This window comes from Pleurodeles waltl, chromosome 3_2, assembly GCF_031143425.1.
Source record: "Pleurodeles waltl isolate 20211129_DDA chromosome 3_2, aPleWal1.hap1.20221129, whole genome shotgun sequence".
Classification (NCBI taxonomy): domain Eukaryota; kingdom Metazoa; phylum Chordata; class Amphibia; order Caudata; family Salamandridae; genus Pleurodeles; species Pleurodeles waltl.
The window spans coordinates 132,907,629-132,929,996 of record NC_090441.1 but is presented as its reverse complement, the minus strand read 5'-3'; the positions used below and the strand labels follow the sequence as shown (position 1 = coordinate 132,929,996).

Genomic DNA, 22,368 nt, shown 5'->3' with positions numbered 1-22,368 from the left:
TGTTGTACTGAGAAACATTGGCAAAATCAATAGGCCCATAAGCAAACATTTAAGTCAGACCTAATTGCTTGCCGATGCTTGTTCTGTTTTCTCCCTTCTCACTTCAGATTTATCCAAAGTGTCAGCACTTTTTCTTTAGAACTTTCTCAATTTCTTTGTAATTTTCGCATTTTTATCACAGGTTTTGATATACTACTTCCATTTTCCACATGAGCTCTTTTCATATGCCTTTCTCTAGGTTTCTCTTTGTCACTGTCTCCCTCCCAGGATGTGAGCCACCCTTACTCTCTTCTTTCACTCAGTCCCTGCCTACCACGTTCTAGATTCAGGAATAACTCTGCTGCAAAGCAACAGAAGGTGACAATATGGGCACTGCCAGCAACGGGTGCTAGACTAAACACATGGGCATCAAATACGTCCTAACTCCGAGGCAGGGGAGGCAGGATGCTACTTTGTCTTGGGAAACACAACTCCTTGCACCCACAGTGTCCGCCCCCACTAGGTCTTGTCTTTGTGTGTTATTGTGTCATGCTGCCATCCTCTTTGTACTTTATTTTTATTTATTCCTTGTTTTTCTTGCATTTCTGCTGCTTCTGTTTGTTTGTTGCGTGTGCATTCATGGTACAATAAATGCACTTCTGTTGCATGTATTTTTGAGGTACATTACCTCTCTAAACGTAACAGTAGAGTTTCAATACAGAAAGCTCTGACTTTGTATTTGGAAGCCAAATTCTGTAATCAGTCACTTTAATGTTATCAGCTGAGGGCTTCTGAGTTCTGAAAGCCTCTCTGAAACAGATGAGAGGTAAACAAATCATGTTGTTAAATGTCAGCACTCCAGTTAATGACTGAACTCTCCCATTCAAATATTGCCTAATGCAGTGTCTAAGTGCTCCCAACCAAATTAATTAAAGGGCTGGAGGGCCAGAGTTATTAGGTGAAGCACAACCTGTTGAGTTTTTAACCCTAGATGCAAAATGAGGCTGATAGGGGATTATAGAAGTATATAATACCAGGGATTGACAGAAACCGGCAGAGGGAGGGGCTGCCCACCGAAAAGGCGAACAGAGCAATTTGCAAAAAGCAGGTTTTTTAATTTCAATATTACAATTTGAACACGAGGTACTTGCACCCTCTTTTTTTAATATATATTTTTATTGAGCAGACTTGTACAAGGTTAAAATATCATATAGACAAAGGAAGCGAATACAATACATTATAGAAACCACTAAACATACAGTTTTTACTTTCACCCTCACTTACTAGTTCTAATTGCATGAGTAGGCTCAGTGGAGCCAATCTTTGATCCACGGAGGGTGGGATCCCTGCCACATTTTCAAGAGGATACATTCACATACAATTAAAGAGAAGCATCCTTTGAAAAGAAATAAACATGTTTCTTTTGCAATTTCTATGTCACTAACCATCAACTACAATAAACATTCTAGAATGGTGAATTGTTTGATGACTTCTGCTTGCGTTTTGAGAAATATTGTGACATCATTCACAGGGTGGCCAATTTAATATTGAAGAAGATTGTTTTCGTGGTCAGTAATTATTCTGAAAATGCATTACAGGATGCAATGTTGTGCATGATTTAGAACTGCACCCTTTGGCTCCCTGAGGGCTCTGTATCAGTGTGTGTATACTTGCAATAGCATGTATGAGTGCTTGCTTTACAATGTTTGAGTTCACAGGTACACGCAGAGAAATAACAATGTGTGTGGCCTAGTCATTGGCTATTACCTGAGGATTCCTTACCATCTTTGGCAATTTCCGTCCTTAAAGACAACCATTCACAGCTCCCAGTAACCAGATCAGGTTGACAGATCATAGCGCCAAGAACATTAATTGAAGAGATATAGGTGTACATGTTTCTATATATATAGATATTTGTGTCTGTCTAATGATTTTCTAAAAATTTGCAATTTTTCATTTAACAGAGGGGGAGATGTAATGTCTTGCATTTAGAACAGAACCTTTATCGCTTCCGGAGAACTCTGTATCAGTGTGTGACATAAACACTAGAATAGAATGTATGAACACTTCAATTAGAAGATTTGAGTACAGACCTGTGCTTTACAGCTCTGTGTGTGGCCTAGTCATTGGCGGGTTCCCAGGCCGGAGAAGACGCTACACAGGATACCATTACTAAGGGTTGGATTAATTTAGTAAAGGTGTTCACCAGGAGGGGTATATGCTTTTACACTACATACTTGGAATAAAAATATCTGAAATTGCAAGAGTCTTTTATCTTGTAGCAACTTGGAGCACTTTTGAGTAGATGCACCTGGTGTTTAATTTAAATGGTACTAACCATGTAACCAGCTGCTGACAAAGACATAGTAAAATAAAGTGATGATTTTCCAATGCCCGTGATGTGATTTTATTGGTCGTGTTGAGATTTTAGCATACAATCCTCATACCAAACTCAGCACCCAAACTAAAATGGTACTCTGAAATGGTACTCAGAAGGGAGAAGCTAGTTAAAGACACAGCAAAAGGAAAAGTGAATAGTGAAATATTACACCTGCAAGGGGGCCAGCCCTCTGGGCTACAGACCTAAATCTAAAGAGACTTCCTTTCACCTGGTGCCTCCCACTCCACCTTCTCTCTTCCTGCCGGTAGCTTCCATTGGTGCAGCAGGTGCAGTGCACCGGAGCCCAGAGGCCTGAGGGACCCGTTGAGCCCCGATTATTGATGTATGTTTTAATTCAAACAGCCGCTAGGGGGCCCATTTGCCTCCTTGCACTAGACCCACGACACATTGACTACACTACTGCTCTTTTCTTATATGTATGTGACCCGAGAACATTCCTTGCAGGTTGTGCAGTTCTCCACTATCTCCTAGCTAACCTCACAAAAACCAATCTGTGCATACTGACATTCTACCAAAGCAAGAATCATTCAATGACCTCTTTGGAGGTAATACTGGGGGCATGTGAAACAATAACTTTGCATGCAAAGCTAGGTACAGTCGGGAAATGTTGGCATTAGTAACACCTGGCAAAGTTTCTAGACCACCAGTCTTCATAGTTGTTCCTTGCAATTCAATTTGTTTTTTACTGAGCAATAGCATCAGTCTATCTTACGACTTCTAAAGTCATCACTTCAAACTTGATGTGTATTTCATTGAAATTAACTAAGAGCAGTGCTACCGTGAAAAGCAACGCATATTTTCCTTCTCAGAGAGGCTTAACATAATTACATCTCTCATCATGCCACCTTAGAAGAAACACATTTCCAACTGTGGAACTAAAGAAATGTAATCATAGAGATGGACCCTCTACCCTTAACTCCCTTGCCCCTGACCTCTAGCTCCTTAATCCTATAATTGTTTGCCTTTGGCACAATATATTAATACTTCAACTAGATTACTAAAACCCTCAACCCTATTGCCCAAGCCATTAACCCTAAACACTTAGGATATTACCATATTTGTGATTACCAAATAGCGAATGTGTGGAATTCACAATTTGGTAATTGTAAAGATCCATGTACAAATGTGTATTTTACACAGTTTGCGAGCCCCAGTGAGTTGCAATAGACCTATCTCATGAATATTAATGAGGTAAGTCTCGGTTTGCGACCCATTGGGAATCGCAAAAATCACTGGGATGGTGGCCTGCTGGGAACTGCATGTCACACATACCACTGCGATTGGGAAGGGACACCCTAAACACACTCCTTCTTAATACCGAATGGCAAACCCAATTTGCGATTCGATAATAGGTTACAAAATCGCAAATATAGCTTTGTACACTTCAAAAAGCCTTTTTGCTTTTCTGTGATTTTGTGAATCAGCCTGTTTACTAACACAAAAACACTTTATACATCTAGCCTTCAAACTGTAATCCATAACACTGTAGTGCTTACCCCTATTCCCGGTACCCACAACTCTTTACCTTATATTCCTAACCCGGTACTCTTAACCTCTAACACTATAGCCTTACCCTATACTCTAAATTCTATTCTCTATGTCAGTGCTTATCAAATGTTTTAGAACCACAACCCGATCTTTTGAATGGCAAATGCTCCCGACCCACCTATCTTTATGGATCAATTCTGTTTATTGGTATTTTGGATTAGAAAAAAAAACGCACAGCTATATGCCTACACCTTACAGGCTGGCAGCAATAATAGCACTCAGAAGAAGTGCAACATAGCTTTTGACAGCACCCCCAGGAGGTCGGCAGTGTAACCAATCAAAATGAGCACTGCATTTTCAATAACAAACAGCTAAGCAACATGGTGTAAAACTGGCCTCCTCCCCGCTATGCCCCTGGAGGTGTACCCCTTGTACCTTATCCCCATGTGTGGTTTAACAGATATGTCAAGCCTTCTCCTCCGCTCAGTGGTTAAGTGAGTAGATCTGGGGGCGTGGCCAAGATGGAGGCGAGTGCGGTCGCTTGAATCAGAGCTCCGCACACGGCCTAAAATTATCCTGTAATCCCTCTGTCCCCAGGCGATAAAAACCACCGGACCTGCATGCCTGGTACGCAAAAATCTCCAGAGACCCCAAAAATTAGACCCGACCGACGCCACGGCTCATTTGGGGCCCGGGCGGAGACAGGGACGCGGACCCAGCGCGGAGCCGAGCGGACCGGCGGTCGTGGCTGCCGATCCCTGCGAGCAGGTACGGAGAGACACCCCGCGGTGGGTGGTGACGGCGGAGTCCTGCGGGGGTGCTCCCATGGGTGCCGACCCTCGTCGAGGCGCGTGCTAAAGGCGCCCAATCTGACGGGTGGTTTGAGACTCCGATCGGCGGAAAACAGGGCCCGATAGCCGGGCGCGCGCCTGGCGCATGGCCTGACTGTGATCCAGCTGAGGATGAGGAAGGGGCCGCGGTGCGGGACAGACGAGGACCGGCGTGACTTATTGCTCAGAACTGCTGCCCAATAACACTGAACACCTGCATGCCGAAGAAGGATCCGGCGGTGCGGGACAGGGGCCTCGGTCCCTGCTGGGGCGCGCGGCTGGGCCGTCGGACCTGAGATGAGGTACGGGGCCCTGCAAGCGAGAAGCGCTAACTATTTCTTGCACTAAAAATACACCGGAGATCAGAGGGGAAATCCGACTACGTTGTGCCCTTTTGACCGAGTGACTTGGGGGAGCCCCTGGTCCCAGAAATCAAGCAATTCGTGTTCTACTCACTCTGTGAGTTAACCACCACACCCACCAACGAAATAAGGCTCAATGACACTTCTGTTTTTGTGTAATGCTTGGGAGCAATGCTGACTCTTCCCTAACATGGAACGCATAGACGCGAATGCTACAACGCGCAATCATTAAACTGCAAATATCCGGCGCATGACTCTTGCCGAACACATCATACACCCACACGCCTGCCGCCGGGCACACGACGCTGCCCCGGGGAGCGCCCGCGGGGCACCACTGTCCGGCGTTCGCCGGGCTGGCTCTACGGTCACCCCACATCCTGGAACCAGGGTTCATATGGGTGCTCCCTCTGTGCGCTCTTCATGCTGGATATTATAACAGTTGCCATGCAGATGTAACAACGCAGCGAGGAAAGGTAAAATACAATTTAAAATAATTGCATATTTGTGATATATAAAGACCTTCCCCCGAAACTTTGAAATCAAAGCACAACACAAATATTGGAACTGTATAAACTGTCCACCAAAATCACTACGTAACACCGGGAGCGTTCATGGGACGCACCACGATGGTGAAACCGAAACCACCGAGGGGCCATGTGGAGGCCAGACTCGAGGACCCGCTACTGATAGAGGGCTCAGATTCACACTCCGCTGCCCTGCATAAAGTGACTGAAACGCTAGCTGCTCACTATACAAATCGACAAGGTACTACAGGCGATATTAGATACTAAAACATCCCTTGAAGGAAAGATAGATGCGATGGCAGTGGAAGTCACTATACTGCACACTGAACACCGAAAGCTAGCGGACAGAGTAACCGCCGTTAAATCAACTCTAGAAATATCTCAACCAAATATCGAGGTCATGAAGACCCGAATACAACAACAGGAATCTGAGATAATACAGCTCCAAAGACGAGCGGAGGATGCGGAGGGCCGCTCACACCACAATAACATTAGATTCCTGGGATTCCCAGAGCGAATTGAACTCCCTAACGCAGAGTTATTCCTGCAGCGCTGGCTAAAAGATCACATACTGAAACAGGAGACCTCTCCTCTCTGTGGAGCGAGCACACTGGATTCCGGGCGGGCCCGAGTGCCCAGGGGCCCCCCCTCGCCCATTAATAGCCAGGCTATTGAATTACAGTGACAGAGATCACATCCTAAAGGGCTTCCGCGCGCTGGGTCCTGTCGAAACTGAAAACGCAAAAGTCACGGCCTACCCGGACTATACAGCGGAGGTCCAACGCAAACATGCCACATTCACCAAAGCAAAACAGATACTACGCGATAAAAACTTTTCATACTCCCTCATGTACCCTGCCAGACTACGCACAGTGGATGGCGACAGAACCCACGTCTTCCCGTCCTCAGAAGATGTCTGACCTTGGACATACGCCAAGGGCTTAGCAGACCCCACAGATGAACATTCGGAGCAAAAGGAATGGCTAACACAAAAGACGCGCAAGAAAAGGAAATCGAAACCCAGAACCGGATCACATCCCACTGAAAAACAAGCAGCGGACGGGCAAGCTCAAGCGCTAAAGGACGTCAATAGGTTCTCGAACATACGAATGCAACTGCATTCCTGCACCAAGGACTCGGAGGGGACCCTGCAGAGCACCCGTGTCTCCTTTGATCTCGGGGCCAGCGTTCACACCGCGCACAGCGGACGACCTTTAAAAATAATACGTAAATGCAGCAATCAATCTATTCCGTAAGGTACAAACGCTATGTGACTGCAGCCTGCGTACTCTCCAACCTGTATAGGCAGTCCTTGTCAACACCTGGGCAGACCCCACATCCCGTAATTGATCATTACCCCCTTAACCTGCGTGTGGGGGAGAGATGCGCTGCCTTAACACGTACCACACCAAGCAAATTGGAATCCCTTTCGGAGACCATATTGTGCCTGAATGGGAGATGGCGTCATCCGATCAGGCCGGACCTTGTGGCCATCTTGGACCATATACTACAGCAGCCCCCTAACCCAGATGGGTTCCCGTATGGACACGAATTGGCTCAAAGCCACTCTTGCACCTGTTGTGCCTGGTTACTCACACTTCTTCCTTTTTCTTCCTTTCTTCCTTATTCCTCTCACTCTTAATCCCTCAAAGTATGTGCTAATCACTCAGGGCAGGGGGACGCAGCAAATTCTATTTAAAGACACATACCGCTTGCGGTGCGACCACAAAATGTTTCAATGACATATAATACTGTAACCTGGAATGTAAGGGGCCTGGCCAATCCTACTAAAAGACGCAGAGTACACGCCTACCTCAGACGCCACAAGGCGCATATAGCTATACTACACGAGACCCATGCCACTACACAAGAACTAGGGGAAATTAATAAGAGCTGGTCAGGCACTGTCTATGGCACTAAAATCTCAACATATGCGAAGGGAGTACTAATTTGGATCGCTTCAGGGGTCCCTTACGCGGTCCAAAACACATATATAGACACAGATGGCAGATATGTCTGCCTCATCGGAGAGCTGGATAGTAGACAATTAACTATAGCCGGTATATATGCACCAAATTCGGGACAAGGGGAATTCCTGCGGGCCACATCTGCACAGATTTCACAAGATCCGTCCATACCAATTATCTGGGGTGGTGATTTTAACAGTGTAATGGACATCTCTATGGACAGATCACACCTGCCAATGGCAAGCGCTCCTAGCAGGCGGGTATCTGAGACACTAAGGTCCTGGTCAACAGAACAGAGGCTACATGATGCATGGAGAAGTCTTCATCCCATTGACAAAGAATACTCCTTTTATTCACCGGTACACAACCCTCACACACAGATTGATTTACTTCTATGCTCAGCCACGATAACACACTTAATACATAGCGCCAATTATTTAGCCAAAACCCTAACGGATCATTGCCCTCTAATCGCCACACTGAGGTGAGGCACTCAGCTATCACGAACACCTACTTGGCGCTTACAACCCACCCTACTGCATGAACCGCCCTTCCGGGAACAACTAGCTGACACCATAGCGTTCTACTTCACAATCAATAATCAAACAGCCACAATTCGTGCTATCGAGTGGAACGGACACAAGGTGGTAATTAGGGGCATGTGTATTGGGGCTGCAGGAGGTATTCGACGCACTTTACTCTCAGAGCTACATGATACTGAAGAGAAACTACGTAAGGCGGAATGTGAAGCGGCCTCAAACAGCGCTGCTAGCAATGCCACGATCCAACTCAAAAAGCAATGGGGTGACATTGAAACCCGTTTACGAAAATTTGACTATCGACACTACATGGCGCACCTACACGCCGAGGGTGATCGATCAAGCCGCATGTTGGCTTGGTTAGCGAAAGGGACTCAGCGGCATACTCCAATAAACGCCATTCGCCTAGATACTGGTGTGATTGTGAATACACAATCAGAAATAAATGATGCATTCAAGCAGTACTACACAAGGTTATATCAGGCAGAACCTCCCCCACTCCCAACACAGTTAAAAGATTTTTTCAGGACCTCCCATGTAAATCACCTAACGACAGCACAAGCACTAGAGCTAGACAAACCCATAGAAAGTGACGAAATAACGCAAGCATTGCAACAACTAGCCCACAATAAGGCTCCAGGGGGAGACGGACTACCGATCGAGTACTACCAGACTTTCTCATCACAAACGCTCACTCCGTATCTGACTATGTTACAGGAGGCATATGAAACAGGTCGTCTCTCAAATTCACAACGTGAAGCAACAATTGTAGTCCTCCATAAAAAGGGTCGTGACCCACTAGACGTACGCTCTTACCGACCCCTGTCACTACTAAACACGGACTGTAAAATATTGGGTAAGGTACTGTCGAACCGGCTTCTCCCAATAATATCCTCCCTGGTACACCCAGATCAATCCGGATTCATACCTGGACATAGCACTTCCATTAACATCAGGAACCTATTGCGTTTGATAGCTGAAACCCCTGACGCAGATTACTCCAGGGTGGCGGTCTCACTAGATGTTGAAAAAGCTTTCGACACACTGGCCATACCTGATGGACAATCTGCAGTTAATGGGATTTGGCAAAGCGTTCACACATTGGATATCTATCCTATACTCAGACCCCGTAGCACGAGTTAAAACTGGTACCATCACCTCTGAAAAATTCAAGATTGGTAGAGGCACACGCCAGGGATGCCCCCTATCACCACTACTGTTCGCACTAGCCATCGAACCCCTCGCGGCTAAATTGCGTAATGAAGCTGCCAGATGGGGCATACCGGACGGCATGGAACACTGCATCGTCTCCTTATACGCAGATGATGCATTAATATACCTACGCAACTACTCCGAATCGCTACCAAACCTGCTGCAACTATTGAATTCTTTCGGAGACATATCCGGCTTACGCGTCAATTGGGCTAAATCATGTCTATTCCCCATGCGCCGATTACCCGACACACAGATCCATATACCCACAAGCACAATTTACAATGGTCTTATAGCACTTTTAAATACCTAGGTGTGCACATATATCATGTTGAATCTGACCTTAAGGAGGGCAACTTAGACTGGGCGATTAGATCAATAAAAGGATTGTTGCCCTTCTGGTGTGCATTACTACTATCACCTATGGGCAGAGTGCATTAATTAAAATGATCATACTTTTTTCACTGCCTTACCAATATGGCTCCCCAGCACTTTTTTTGCACAGCTGAATAAGCTATTGATAGGTTTGATATGAAGCACTGGACGCAGTTGTGTGGCCTTGGCTAAGATCTGTCTACCGCTGGACAGAGGCGGGATGGGAGTACCACAACTTGAACTTTATTACGCAGCAGCTCAGTTGCACTGGATCCTAATTTGGCTACAAGACCCCACTCATCCTGAAAGCCACACTGTGGGCGTACAACTGGATAGTTCAAACACACTGGAATGGCTTATAGGACGCGTGGCCCTCCCACGCCACGGTAATATTCTGATAAAAGTGGCTGACCGTGTGTGGCGGCGCTACGTGAACAGGGGGTCTGGAAAACCACCATACTCGCCCAAGATCCCATTACTTGCCATCCCAGGTATACACAAACTACATGGCCGTGCGTGCCTTAATGATTGGGCCACTAAAGGTCTCCAAATAGTGGGAGAATTATTCGCAGAGGGCCAATTTATCTCCTATGAAGCACTTGCGATGACGTATACCCTGGGACTGGGTGGTTTTATTATGTACGGTGCACTACAATCTTTAATACGTAACACTTGGGGGCACAGCAGCAGGGAACCACAGTTATCACCTATTCTACATGAATTGCTTTTAGACACCGGCATACAAACACGAATTTCATGGATCCTCAACACACCACGGGCCAATCCACAAGAGGTACAGTTACAAGCCAAGAATAAATGGGAAAACGCCCTACACACACCCCTTACAACGCAAACATGGTCCATGGCTCTCACAACCACACACGAGGTATCGCGCAATGCCCGTTTCAGATATACCCAACTCAACTACCTACATCAGACATAATTGACTCCACACCGCATCCACCGCATGTACCCTCAAGCCATCCCTGACTGCCCAAGATGTGACAGCACGGAAGCTAATTTCTTAAATATGACTTGGAACTGCCCACCACTACTCCGCGTATGGCAAGACATCACACAACAAACTGCAATATGGCTGGGAATACCTCTAGCACCCACCCCTGAGTCCTGCCTATTGGGCATCCGGCATAGACGTAGCAAAGATAAACAAAAACATAGATGCGCAGATCTTGCATTTGTTATCCTCAAACGACTTATCGCCACGCAGTGGAAATCACCTAGCGCCCCTGACTCCCGCCACTGGATAACTGATGGGCCAACACAGAAATACAGGTACTGCATACATTGCGTGACATAGGAGTGGTAATCAAGGGCGCTGACATATGGGATTCCTTCGCCGATCAACTGCAGGAAGAAGACGATACACGACCTCCCTAGACTGCTGGAATAATAATCACCCAAGACATTACAACCGACACGTATCGTACGCACAACCACTCAGCTATGAACCTTAACTTGAACATAGACAATAAGTATACAAACACAAGCCCAAGATGAATCGCTGCGAAGCAACGCCCACAGTGGTACATTCCTCCCATGACAAACACACCCTGCTCGAAATTAATAACTCATATCCTGCTCACCTCTGATACGTGCCCCTTCCTCGGTCGCCTTGCCCCCTCCACCGGACCACCAAACATTAGACCCGCAATCATTCACTAAGCAAACTGTAAACTTCACAACCCCTACTATCTACTCTCATTTCCTATTCTGCTCCTATCTATTGTAAGTATCTCAGTTGTGTTGCTTAAATTGATGCGTTTTTGTTTATGTCATAAATACAATAAACAGATTAAAAAAAAAAAAAAGTGAGTAGATCTGAGTGCGATGTACAAGTCCTCGGATCACCCCAACAGAAGTAAGACTTTTAAATATGCAGGCCATGTGATTTCATTGAATTCTGTATACAAGATTTATATGAAGGGTGCCCATAGTGTGGAAACTTCTGCTGATCGTTTCTCCGCTGCTAGAGAGAGTTTCTCCATCCCCAGCAAATACCATAGTTTATGTAGCCAGGAGGTGTGGTTTGGGACTCTATCTGTGCCAATATCGTCTGGTGGGCAGCATTAAGGGTTCAAATCATTTGATGACCTCTAAGCAATCGTAGAGGAAAGGTAAGTGTGTTAGATAAGCCGAGTACAATATATGTTGGCAATCTAGAGATCTCTGTGTGAAGCGCTTTGTCCACTTCGTCTAGGATGCTACTCCAGTATCGCTTGAGTGTGGGGCAGTGCCATAGAAAGTGTATCAGTGTACCCGTATTACACAATCCTCTCCAGCAAAGCTCAGGCTTTGGAGGGTTCCATGTGTGAACTCTGGCAGGGGTATAATACCAATACGATGCTATTTTATAGGCTGTTTCAGTGCCCGATGCACTATTGGCAGTTTGGTGGGCCCTGTATTGTATATCTCCCCATTCCTCTTCTGTCAGATCTCTCCCTATCTCTGCCTCCCAACTTCGTTGTCCCTTAGTTTGGGGTATTTGTGTAGTGACCCTTAAGCAAAGAAATCTGTTAGATATGCCTGGCGCAGGCATAATGTAGCGCAAAGGTTAACAAAGTGCATTGCAGTGCCACTTTGTAAATATGGCGTCGAGTTTTTGGCCTTCCAATGCCACATTAGCGTGAAACAAATGACGCTAATGTGGCGTTAGAATGATTATAGGGGCTCTTAAATATAACCTGTGGTCCTTATCCCTAGGAGCCTAGCCCTTATCCCTGTAACACAAACCCTAAACTTTGCACCCCAGAAACTTAAACCTAATTCCCTTTACCCTATAACCTAGTGAGAACTGACCTCACCCTGAACTCCTTAAGTCCATATGCCGCAAACCCTTAAAATGCTTAACACCTAGCCCTGTACCCAAACAGCAAATATTTAAAATAAAAAATAAAAAAGACTCTGGTCCTTGCTGCAAAGGGCGCTCAGTCTTCCATCAGAGTGCCCCTTCACAACAAAACTAAACTAGCATCAATCTCTATCTTTACTAGTCCCTCCTCTTTTTCTGGTTTGACACTGCACTGTGGTCCCTGTAGTTCCATTTTTCACAGCTCCTCGGTTACAACACAATTGCAGCTTCCATAAGCTCTAATGCTCCATTGTATGTCCGTGTAAAACCGAAATGTTCCTTTGCAGCACGGACTGTTATGTTGTGTTACATTAAGTTTAGTTAGATTATTGTATAGGCATGGTACCGCTCCGAAGATGTGCTAGCATGGAATATCGTTTAAACAATGTTTTAAGGATACATAACTTGCACATTAATCGTGTTCTTTCAAATACTAAAATCAACAAATTGGACATTTTTATAAAGCTTGAGTAGATTTATATTTCAAACCCTCTTCTTGTTTCCATTGTGAATATTAAAATCGGCAACCAGGAAAGAATTACTAACAAAATACACGAAGGCTGGTGTACTCAGGCAGAGCACTAAAATCGAAGTCCTACACTAAATGCAGCTTGTCTCTGGATCGTGATAGAGCCAGTTACCTGGACAGGAAGGCGTGATGCTGTGTTATGGTATCGCAGTCATAGGTGGATGAGTCACTCTGTTTCCTCGGCAACGGTTGCCGTGGCTCCTCATCTTCCAAGAGTCCAGAGATGTCAATATTGCTTTTGCTCAGACGTTTGCTACTGCTGAAGCCTGTGCCTGAGTCTTCGGGCAAAATGGGATTATCCTACAAAATAAACAGAGCACAATCATGCTTTTAAAATACAATAAAATGAGGGTCTTTGAAAAAACAAATTAAGCAGTGTCACAAGTTCTTTGGAACAAGTTTCCTTAAAATTATTGCAGGGCATCTCAGAGTAGAGGCACGGTTCTTAAGCAACAGGGTTCAACTGAAAACAGAAATCCAGATGACGTTTTAAATATTTGTTGGAACTTCGAAGACTATCCTATATTTTGGGAATGGCAAACTTGGCCCATTTATGGCCATTTTCGAACATGATATAATTGACAAAACAAAAGCCATAAGTTTACTAGTTTTGTCGATTGTTGTGCCAGTTCCTTAAAAGACAATTGTAAGAACTGAAAGAAGAATTAAACTGGTTATAAGGGTTGTCCACTGATACCTGGGATGCTGTGTGCTACCTGGCAGAATTGAAGAGATCACCATCTCTGATGGCATCAGGGGAGTGGGATGTTGCAAAGGTGTTTGCTGGCAAACTCGGTGAAGTTCTTTATTGGGTCCAGGCGAGACTTTAAACAGGATTATTAAATCTGTGGTATGCAAATTTCGTGTGATGTGAAATTCGCGACTTTGTGAGCAATTTTGTTGCAACAACGACCAGGTCAAGCCTAAAACATTTTCTTCATGAGCCAGTTTCCTGCCAGTGCCTTGCTTGACTTTTTTATGCTAGATATTCGAATCACATTTTGTTCCATTTGTGCAATTTTACATACTTTTCTCTGAAATTCACAAAAATTCAAAAAATTATGCCAGAAACTCCTATTTTGTAGAATAATTCGTAGTGCACAGAATTGCAATGTTTGAGCCTTCTTCGTGTGAAAATTTAGACTTTTGAGACAATTTATGTTGCAAAGTATTACGTTTGCTAAGAATAGCCCTGCAATAATTTTGTCATTATGTATAGAAAAAACTCTTCAAAAGTTAAAGTTGCAGAGGAATGGTCTGTATCAGTGGCAGCTGCCACTGAAAAGGGGTGGTGGAGCGGGAAAGGGGGCGGGAAAGGGTGCGAAGGGACGGGGGGGCTATTTAAAAAAATAAATACATTCAAAAACAAAAACAAAAAACACTTTCGAGAGGGGACGTGGGCGTCTCCCTCTTCTCTCCATCCTCTTCCTCTTCCCGGCTGCACAGGCTTTCAGCCAATCACGATGCAGCAGCGTCGTGATTGGTCTGAGCAGCCTGCTTTGCCGCTGAGACTGGGAATGGGAGCCTGGGCATGTTCTCTACCCGGCTGTGCTATACAGCCGGGTGGAGAACGTGCAATGTGCGTATGTCTTTTTGGCCGGCCCAACACGGGCTGCCAAAACGACATGCACACTTTGTGTGCACATAGCCCTCCTCCAGCCCCCTCCCTCCAGCCCAGCCCCGCCCGCCCGCAATACAAGGAAAAATAAAATGATAACAATGTAGAACTTTATTATCATTTTATTTTTCCTTTTTGGAAAAGCCCCTGGTCTGTATACACTTTCTACCTTAGCTTGGTTTGATTAGAGTGAACAGTTTTTCACAATCCACAAAAGCACTGTACTGTAAGCCTCATAGACTGCTGAGGGCTCACACGGAGCCCAGTGATCCAAACTCAGTGTTGCATTTTACTGCACAACCAGGAGTCCGGGAAGTAATTTTCTTTCCTTGCACAGATGCATATGGAACACTAGCTACGGCATTAAATTGCAAACAGTGAATATTCTTTATATGTTTTCATGACAAAGTACCCATCCGCCAAACTGTAAATCAGGCTCTAAGCTCTTTGTTTCCAGCATATCATAAGTATTTGCGAGGTCTAGAAAAAAACGTCATGCTGGACCCACATATCAGTGTCTGCCAATATCTAGTGGATTAAGACATATATACTGCTATAAATAACATCAAACATTGGAGGTCTATCCTATCCTCTTCAAACCCTGAATCATGAGTTTATATTAGGATCCTCACCCACAGGTACCATCCGTGGCATGCTTCGTCATCGAATGCTCACCCACTACACCTGGTAGGAGTGGGTGGGCTCAATGCACTTTGTAAATGAAGTACTTCCTAAACAGGGATTATACTGTTTAAAATTACCTGCAGATTCCTCTATATGTGACTTTAATTTGGGTACCACTGGCAAGGTTAAAAATGATGTCATTGGGTATCATGACCCAAACATCAGGATTGGGCCAACATGTTTCAGCCCCATTAGGCGCCCCCTAGTGGTCAACAGACTGTCTTCAGGGCAAATGTAAGTCTAATCCCTACTATACTGTGGTATTACTTCCCACTTATCCACTACTCTGATGGTGTGACATTAATACACACATAAAAACATACATAATCGGCCAAACCAGACTTTAGGACATTTTCCTATGTTTGTATTTTTGTTTGTTTTTTAGTCACCTTACGCTTCAAGAAACAGTATCTGGTTATAGAAATAATTATAACAACAATAATGATGATGATAATTACAGTACTACTACTTTTATTACTACCATTAGTACTTCTACTACTACTAATAATAATAATAATATTATACTACAGCTTCTACACTACTAATAACAATAACAACATCGAAAACAATATGACTGTAGGGTGCACACTACAAACTAAATAGTTTTAGGCAAGGCTGGACTAGGAGTTGAAAGTGATCTGAAAAATATGAGCATTCCACTGAGCCAATGTAGTCCAACCATTTCTTGGAGGACAGTAGACAGAAAGGAGGTCTTTCTCCCACCACAATGCTTTAAAAAAAGATTTCAGCTGAGATATACATGTATGTATATGGATTACGTTCTCCAATGTTTTACAGTGTAAAACAGAGAACAACTCATTAAATATCACATAACTCAGGGTCTTACACAGCATTGTCTATTCACAACAGGAAATCTTTCCATACTTGAAAGAAAATTGTGTGCGGTTTTCATGGAGCTCTTAGACCTTTTTTTAGGACTGGGTGGAACCAGGATCCCTCAGTCCAACTACATATGAATCCACCCGGCCCTCTGTCAGCCTACCAGGGCTCCCCTGAGTCCTTCCCTGCCACCCCAGCCTTTTACTTAGGAACTGAAGTAACAGGCACTTTATTTTCCTTGTTCTATGATACCTGTTTTACAATGGACGTAGGACAGACTGTGAGATTCGAACCTGCACGCCTTAAGGACGTTGTTCATCCTAAAAAATGTTATCCATAGAACCCACCAGGAGTAAGAATATTAAGGTCATAGGTGAATCTCCCATTTGGACAGGGATTGAATGATGCATGGCTTTTGCACAAAGATGTCCCAGGTTGGCTTCTTATATGCTTTCAATGTGCTGCAGTGACTGTAAGCATTGATTAAACCCATGCAAACTTCAGCCCGAATTTAAGAAGGGCCTGGTGCCAACTAGCGCCACATTAGCTTCATTTTTTTACACTAATGTGGCATTAAATAGGCAAATACGCCACGTCATATATACAAAATGGTGCAATGCACGCACTATGCCACTTTGTAAACCCTTGCACCACATTATATCTGCGTCAGGAATAATGAATGCAAGGGGGCGTTCCCCCGTTAGGAGGCCCAGATTCCACTGCACCATTTTTAGCATCATGATTAACGGCTGCTCAGAGCAGAGGTTAACATGAGGCACACCATTATTTATAATGGGCCTCTATGTACTCTGTACGATTAGCCAAAGTTTTTGGTGCTAATCCTGCAAAGTACCAGAATAGTGTCAGAAATGATGATGCTATTGTCCCTAACATATGCCATGGTGCGCTGTATGTTAAATAGGGCGCACACACGGTGGCTTTGGGGGGGCGCAATGGGGCACAAGAAAAATGGTGCTTCATGTAATGAAGTGCCACTTTTCTTAAAACTAGGCCATCATTTTCAATCATGATTACCCACATGAGACACATTACATACAATTAATCTTAATCAGGATAGTTTATATTGTCAGTGGTTATTATTAAATTCTGTCATAACTCCAGCCCTCTTGGAAGTAGATTAAACAAGTCTAGTTTAAATTAAGTAGTCCCTCTTCCAACTTACTGCCTGAAAAAATAATGCCTGTGAGACCCACAAAACATAGTGATGGTATATAAATGCTGTCATCTAGTCAGTCCATGTTCTCATGTATAGTTCAGGATGCATGACTTCGTGTAGTGAAAGTTGTGAAAGTTGTTGCTTTACACCTGCACTTCCAGGAGCTATAACTCCTGAATATATGGTCTCTCTAATTGTTGGCTCCTAACCCCATTCCCTGTTCACAAGGGAGGCACTTACCATGTATGGATTGTATAGCTCTACTCATTTTTCACACAAACATTGATGGGAGAATTGCTTGAAAAATGTCTAATCACTGGCAATCACCCTGGGTATCATTACAACCCATTGTTTTTCACCCACAATGCCAAAGGCCAATTTTTTGCAAATCACTTCCAATTCTGCTTCTCATGGAACAGTCTGTCCCATACCGCTAGACAAGGACGCTTCCAGAAGAGACCACAAACAACCACAGACCAGTTTCACTCTACATGGAGCTCACCAGTATAGTGTAGTCTGAATGCTATGGCACAATGGAAATCAAACCCACAGTCAGGCATACCCATCACTATTAGGGTGCCAACTGTGAAAGCAACAAGATAATGGATGAAACACTTGAATTAATCTCAGCCACAGGCAATAGCATGGTATGCATTCTAGTGCATTGTTTTTTGCCCACTGTGCCACTCTACACACAGGCCCATCCTATGCAAATCAGTATCGACCCTGCTCCTCATGGAACAGTCTTTCTTGAACTGCAGATGAGGACACCTCTAGAAGGGATCACAAGCAACCCCAGATTGGTTTCATTCTATTTGGCCAGTATAGTCTAGTTTGAGTCCTATGGTACAATGGAACCACATCTGGGTATACCCATACGCACAACAACATCAAGATGATGGGTGGAATTACTAAAATAATCTCACCCAGGATCAATACCGTAATCTGCAGCACATGCCATAGCAGAGAAAACGTCAAGCCTAACCAATTCTCCACACTAGACCCTTTCTGGTTAAGTACATTATTTGCCATATGAATGACATATCTTTTATATGAAAGTTGCTTGATGTTTTTACCTGCTTGGCTCGAAAGTGGCCAAGAGCACATTGATCTTAATTAGTGCATGTTGAAATTCAGAGCTTTGACACTGAATGGAGATATCTAGCATCCAAAGATGATGCAACTACTGGACTCTGCACGTCTTACTGCTGCTAACGGGAGCTAACATGTTTATGCTCTCTCCTTTAAACATGCTAAAATTGTCTCACACCCATTTGGCACATTTAATGTACTTGTAACTGTGGGAGCCAAACCCCAATACTCTCCTGAACCCCAATTTGATACCTTAGGCAGTTGAGCTCAGTGAGTTTTCTCACTGATCTAGTGCCAAGAGACTATCCTACCCATCAATAACACAAACATAGCAGAGTAAAACATAATTAGAAACTGGGACCATTCACGATCTGACCTCTAGATCAAAATTAAGTTTAAAAGATTTAATACATACATACATACATAATACATAGATTGCAATGAAGGCTCAGGTAAAGAATCACAAATCAAAATGATAACTCTAGGTAGGCAATAAGAATCTCCCTAAATTCTAAGTGTCAAACTTGTAAAGAGTACTGATAGCATCCTAAGGGGTGTATTTATGGCACAAAAAGTGATGCAACAGAGGCACAAACCTTTCAATCATATCTATGAGGAGATGCAAAGGCACTTTGTGTGGCTTTGAAAGGCCTCATCAATATGGAGTAAGGCAAGGCAGTGCAAATTAGTGTGTTGCCTTACTCTGCTCTAGGGAAGCATTTCATGGGCATTGTGGTAGATGTTCCGACACAACACCCATTGATTTTGATGCATCCCCAGATTTACAAGAACTTGTAAACCTGGGGACACGCCAAAACCTTACGCCTCCCCAGGGGAGGTGCAACAAGGAGAAATATCATTATTTCTCCTAGTTTTTGTGTGTGCTGCATTCCCAAGTACACATAGAAAGAGAAAAATGTCACCCAGGATAGTTTTTGTTTTTGTGCAGGAAGGTGCCCCTCCCTGCATAAAAACCATCCTGCATGCCATGCAGACACACTTGCACCATGGTGCAAGAGTGCTTGTGTTGGTGCAAGATAGTCTACTGGGTGCCAGCGTAGGGAGAAAGCAAAGGAATGTGCTGTATGCTATTGATGCTGTGCATTCCTGACTCATCACTTTGATGCAGAGCAGCACAGCAAGGCGAATTACTATGCTACCCTGTGCCAAAATCTCCATAAATATGCCCCTTAGTGAACAAGGACAATATCAAAGAAATTGGCTAGTCTCAGAAGGAAAATGGAAAGTCGTCCTCAATCCTTCACAATCAGGGTTTGGGTTTTTTTGCACAATTTATGCATATCAATTAATAAAGTGCAAATTCAGCAAGGTATAATCATAGCTACATTGCATTAGCAAATGAAAAACAGTTTCATAATTCTTAAAGATTCTTAGCACTATCCCATTTCTTATGTTAGGAGAAATCTTCTGCTTGCTCCAGAGATGTAATATAAGATGAAATATTTCTTAACAATAGCTAATAGAACTCTGCTCTTTTTCACACCTGCATCAAAACTTCCCAGAAATCCTTCAAAATGATAAATCAGGGACACAATGGAAAGTTTAATTCACAATACATGATTTCTAGTAAATCAATCTATTTGTGTGTAGCATTCTGCCTTTCAGTGGAAACTGTGAGGAGAGAAGATTTACAGTGGGAAGCTGATTGGGAGGGGCAAACGAGCAGGAGCAAGATGAATAGAACACCATAAACTGCATCCATTTTAATGGATGTCTCACAGTAAAACGGCGTCTCACAGTAAAATGTGTCAGAACTATACTACATTATTTATCACCTCCCAAATGAAATACGTATATTGTTTTAAGTGCAAAATCATTAGTTCATCAGTTCTGGTTATATGCATCATTAAAATGAATAATCTACACAAATAATCTGTCACCCAAAACTGAACCTCAGAAAAATCTTCGAGATAAATCCCTAGTAAAGTGCTACCACATGTACCCAGGGCCTGTAAATTAAATGCTACTAGTGGGCCTACAGCACTTATTGTGCCACCCACTTAAGTAGCCATTTGTACCTGGCAAAATAAACTTTTTGCCAGGCCCAAGCCTTTCTTTTTAATGTAAGTCACCCCTAGAGTAGGTCCTGGGCAGCCCCAAGGCTGGGGTGCAGTGTATTTAAAAAGTTGGACATTAACTTTTTAGTTTTACATGTCCTGGTATTTAAAATCTCCTAAATTAGTTTTTCGCTACTGCAAGGCCTACCTCTCCCATAGGATAACAATGGACTTACCTTGTTACATTTAATAAGGTATCACATCCAAATGGCAACAGGTAACAAGTTCATGTTTGGTGTCTTTGGAATTATAATGAAAAATCCCCTGTTATGGTAAAGTTCGGATTTTAAATTTCAATTTTGAAAATGCAACTTTTAGAAAGTTGACATTTTCTTATCCTTAACATTTGGGGGGTTATTCTAACTTTGGAGGAGGTGTTAATCCGTCCCAAAAGTGACGGAAAAGTGACGGATTTACCACCAGCCGTATTACGAGTCCATTATATCCTATGGAACAAGTAATACGGCTGGTGGTATATCCGTCACTTTACCGTCACTTTTGGGACGGATTAACACTCCTCCAAAGTTAGAATAACCCCCTTGGTGCCTGAAGCCTCTTCCTGGGTCACTTGACTAGGTGTGGTTGGCAGTTGGCCGTGATGCATTTCTCCTAGACATCCACACAATAGACGGTTTTGGTGTTGTCAGGATGGGCCATCTCCTGAGGGGGTGGGGCTGTCATCTGCCACACTTGCAATTTAATGCTGCCTCAGTCCACACACAAAGGACTTCACTGCATCTCTCTAGCTGACCTGCTTCCTGGACTTGCAACTGGACTTACTACTGGAACTGCCTGAGCCTTGCTGGCCTCTGCTGGAATGAGTTCCTAATCCCCAAGAGGTGCCTCTTAGGTCCTCGACCATTAATTTGGTATCAGTGGAGCGCCTCATAGAAGAAAAGAAGAAATCCTGACGTTCTGGCCTCTTCACGACCGCTAAGAGGCCTGTTTGCACCAAGATCTTCCCACCCGCACTGACCTCCAATGCGAAACTCTGGTGAACCAGACTCTTTGTGCTACAGTGACCACCAGCAATGACCAGCAACGCAAGATCTGCACTTCTCACTACAGCATCCGCAGCCTGGGGTGACCGCCAGCGCAAATATCCAGCAAAGACCATCTGCAACACCTGACAGGATCTTTGTGATACAGCGATGGCCATCCGTAATGCTCTCCCTCTCCTCGTGGCATCCTCTACTGGAAATGGAACTCTTCACTTTGGACTTTAGAAGGTAACTTTTTCAGTGGGACTAAACTAGTCCCTGTATCCAACCTGCGCTCCATCAGAGTTGGCCTGAACGTGAGACTTTCAGCTACTCTTGCATCTTAAACCTTTTAAATTGCAAATCTCTGGTTCTACTGATTGGATTATTGTTGTTCTAGTTTCAAATAATGTATTACATTGCTCTCTATTTTTCTATATTGGTATGGAGTTTTTCTTGTGTTGTGTTTTGATTTTACTACTGTTTGTGTGCTGCATAAATATTTTACACATTGCCTCTAAGTGTAGCCTGACTGCTTTTTGCCAAGCTACCAGACCATAAGCACAGGCTAATTTAGTGACTTTTTTTGTGGTGAACCATGACAAGGATTGTGGCTGTTGCTTGAGTACGGTTTAACCCACCTCAACCAAGAATCTCGTTTCTTACAGCTTGCAATAAGTCCCACCACTGGCAAACACTTAGGGTAGCATTCCAAATAAGCAATCGTTTGCCCACCATATCACCTCAGAGTGAATAGATATGCAAATCAGTCTTGGTTGCTCAAGTAGGAAGAGTCCAGCCCAAACTACCATGCCAGGTCCCAT

At 44.0% G+C, this 22,368-nt stretch overlaps 1 protein-coding gene across 2 annotated transcripts in view; it reads right to left on the bottom strand.

Moving 5' to 3' along the window:
• The window catches only part of PITPNM3 (PITPNM family member 3), a 1,929,018-nt gene that overhangs the window by 435,519 nt on the left and 1,471,131 nt on the right, over nucleotides 1-22,368 (bottom strand). For both annotated transcript variants that reach the window (XM_069226994.1, XM_069226995.1), the window contains exon 8: nucleotides 13,188-13,375. In XM_069226994.1, the coding sequence (XP_069083095.1) occupies nucleotides 13,188-13,375 (188 nt within the window). The remainder of the gene's footprint in view (nucleotides 1-13,187; nucleotides 13,376-22,368) is intronic.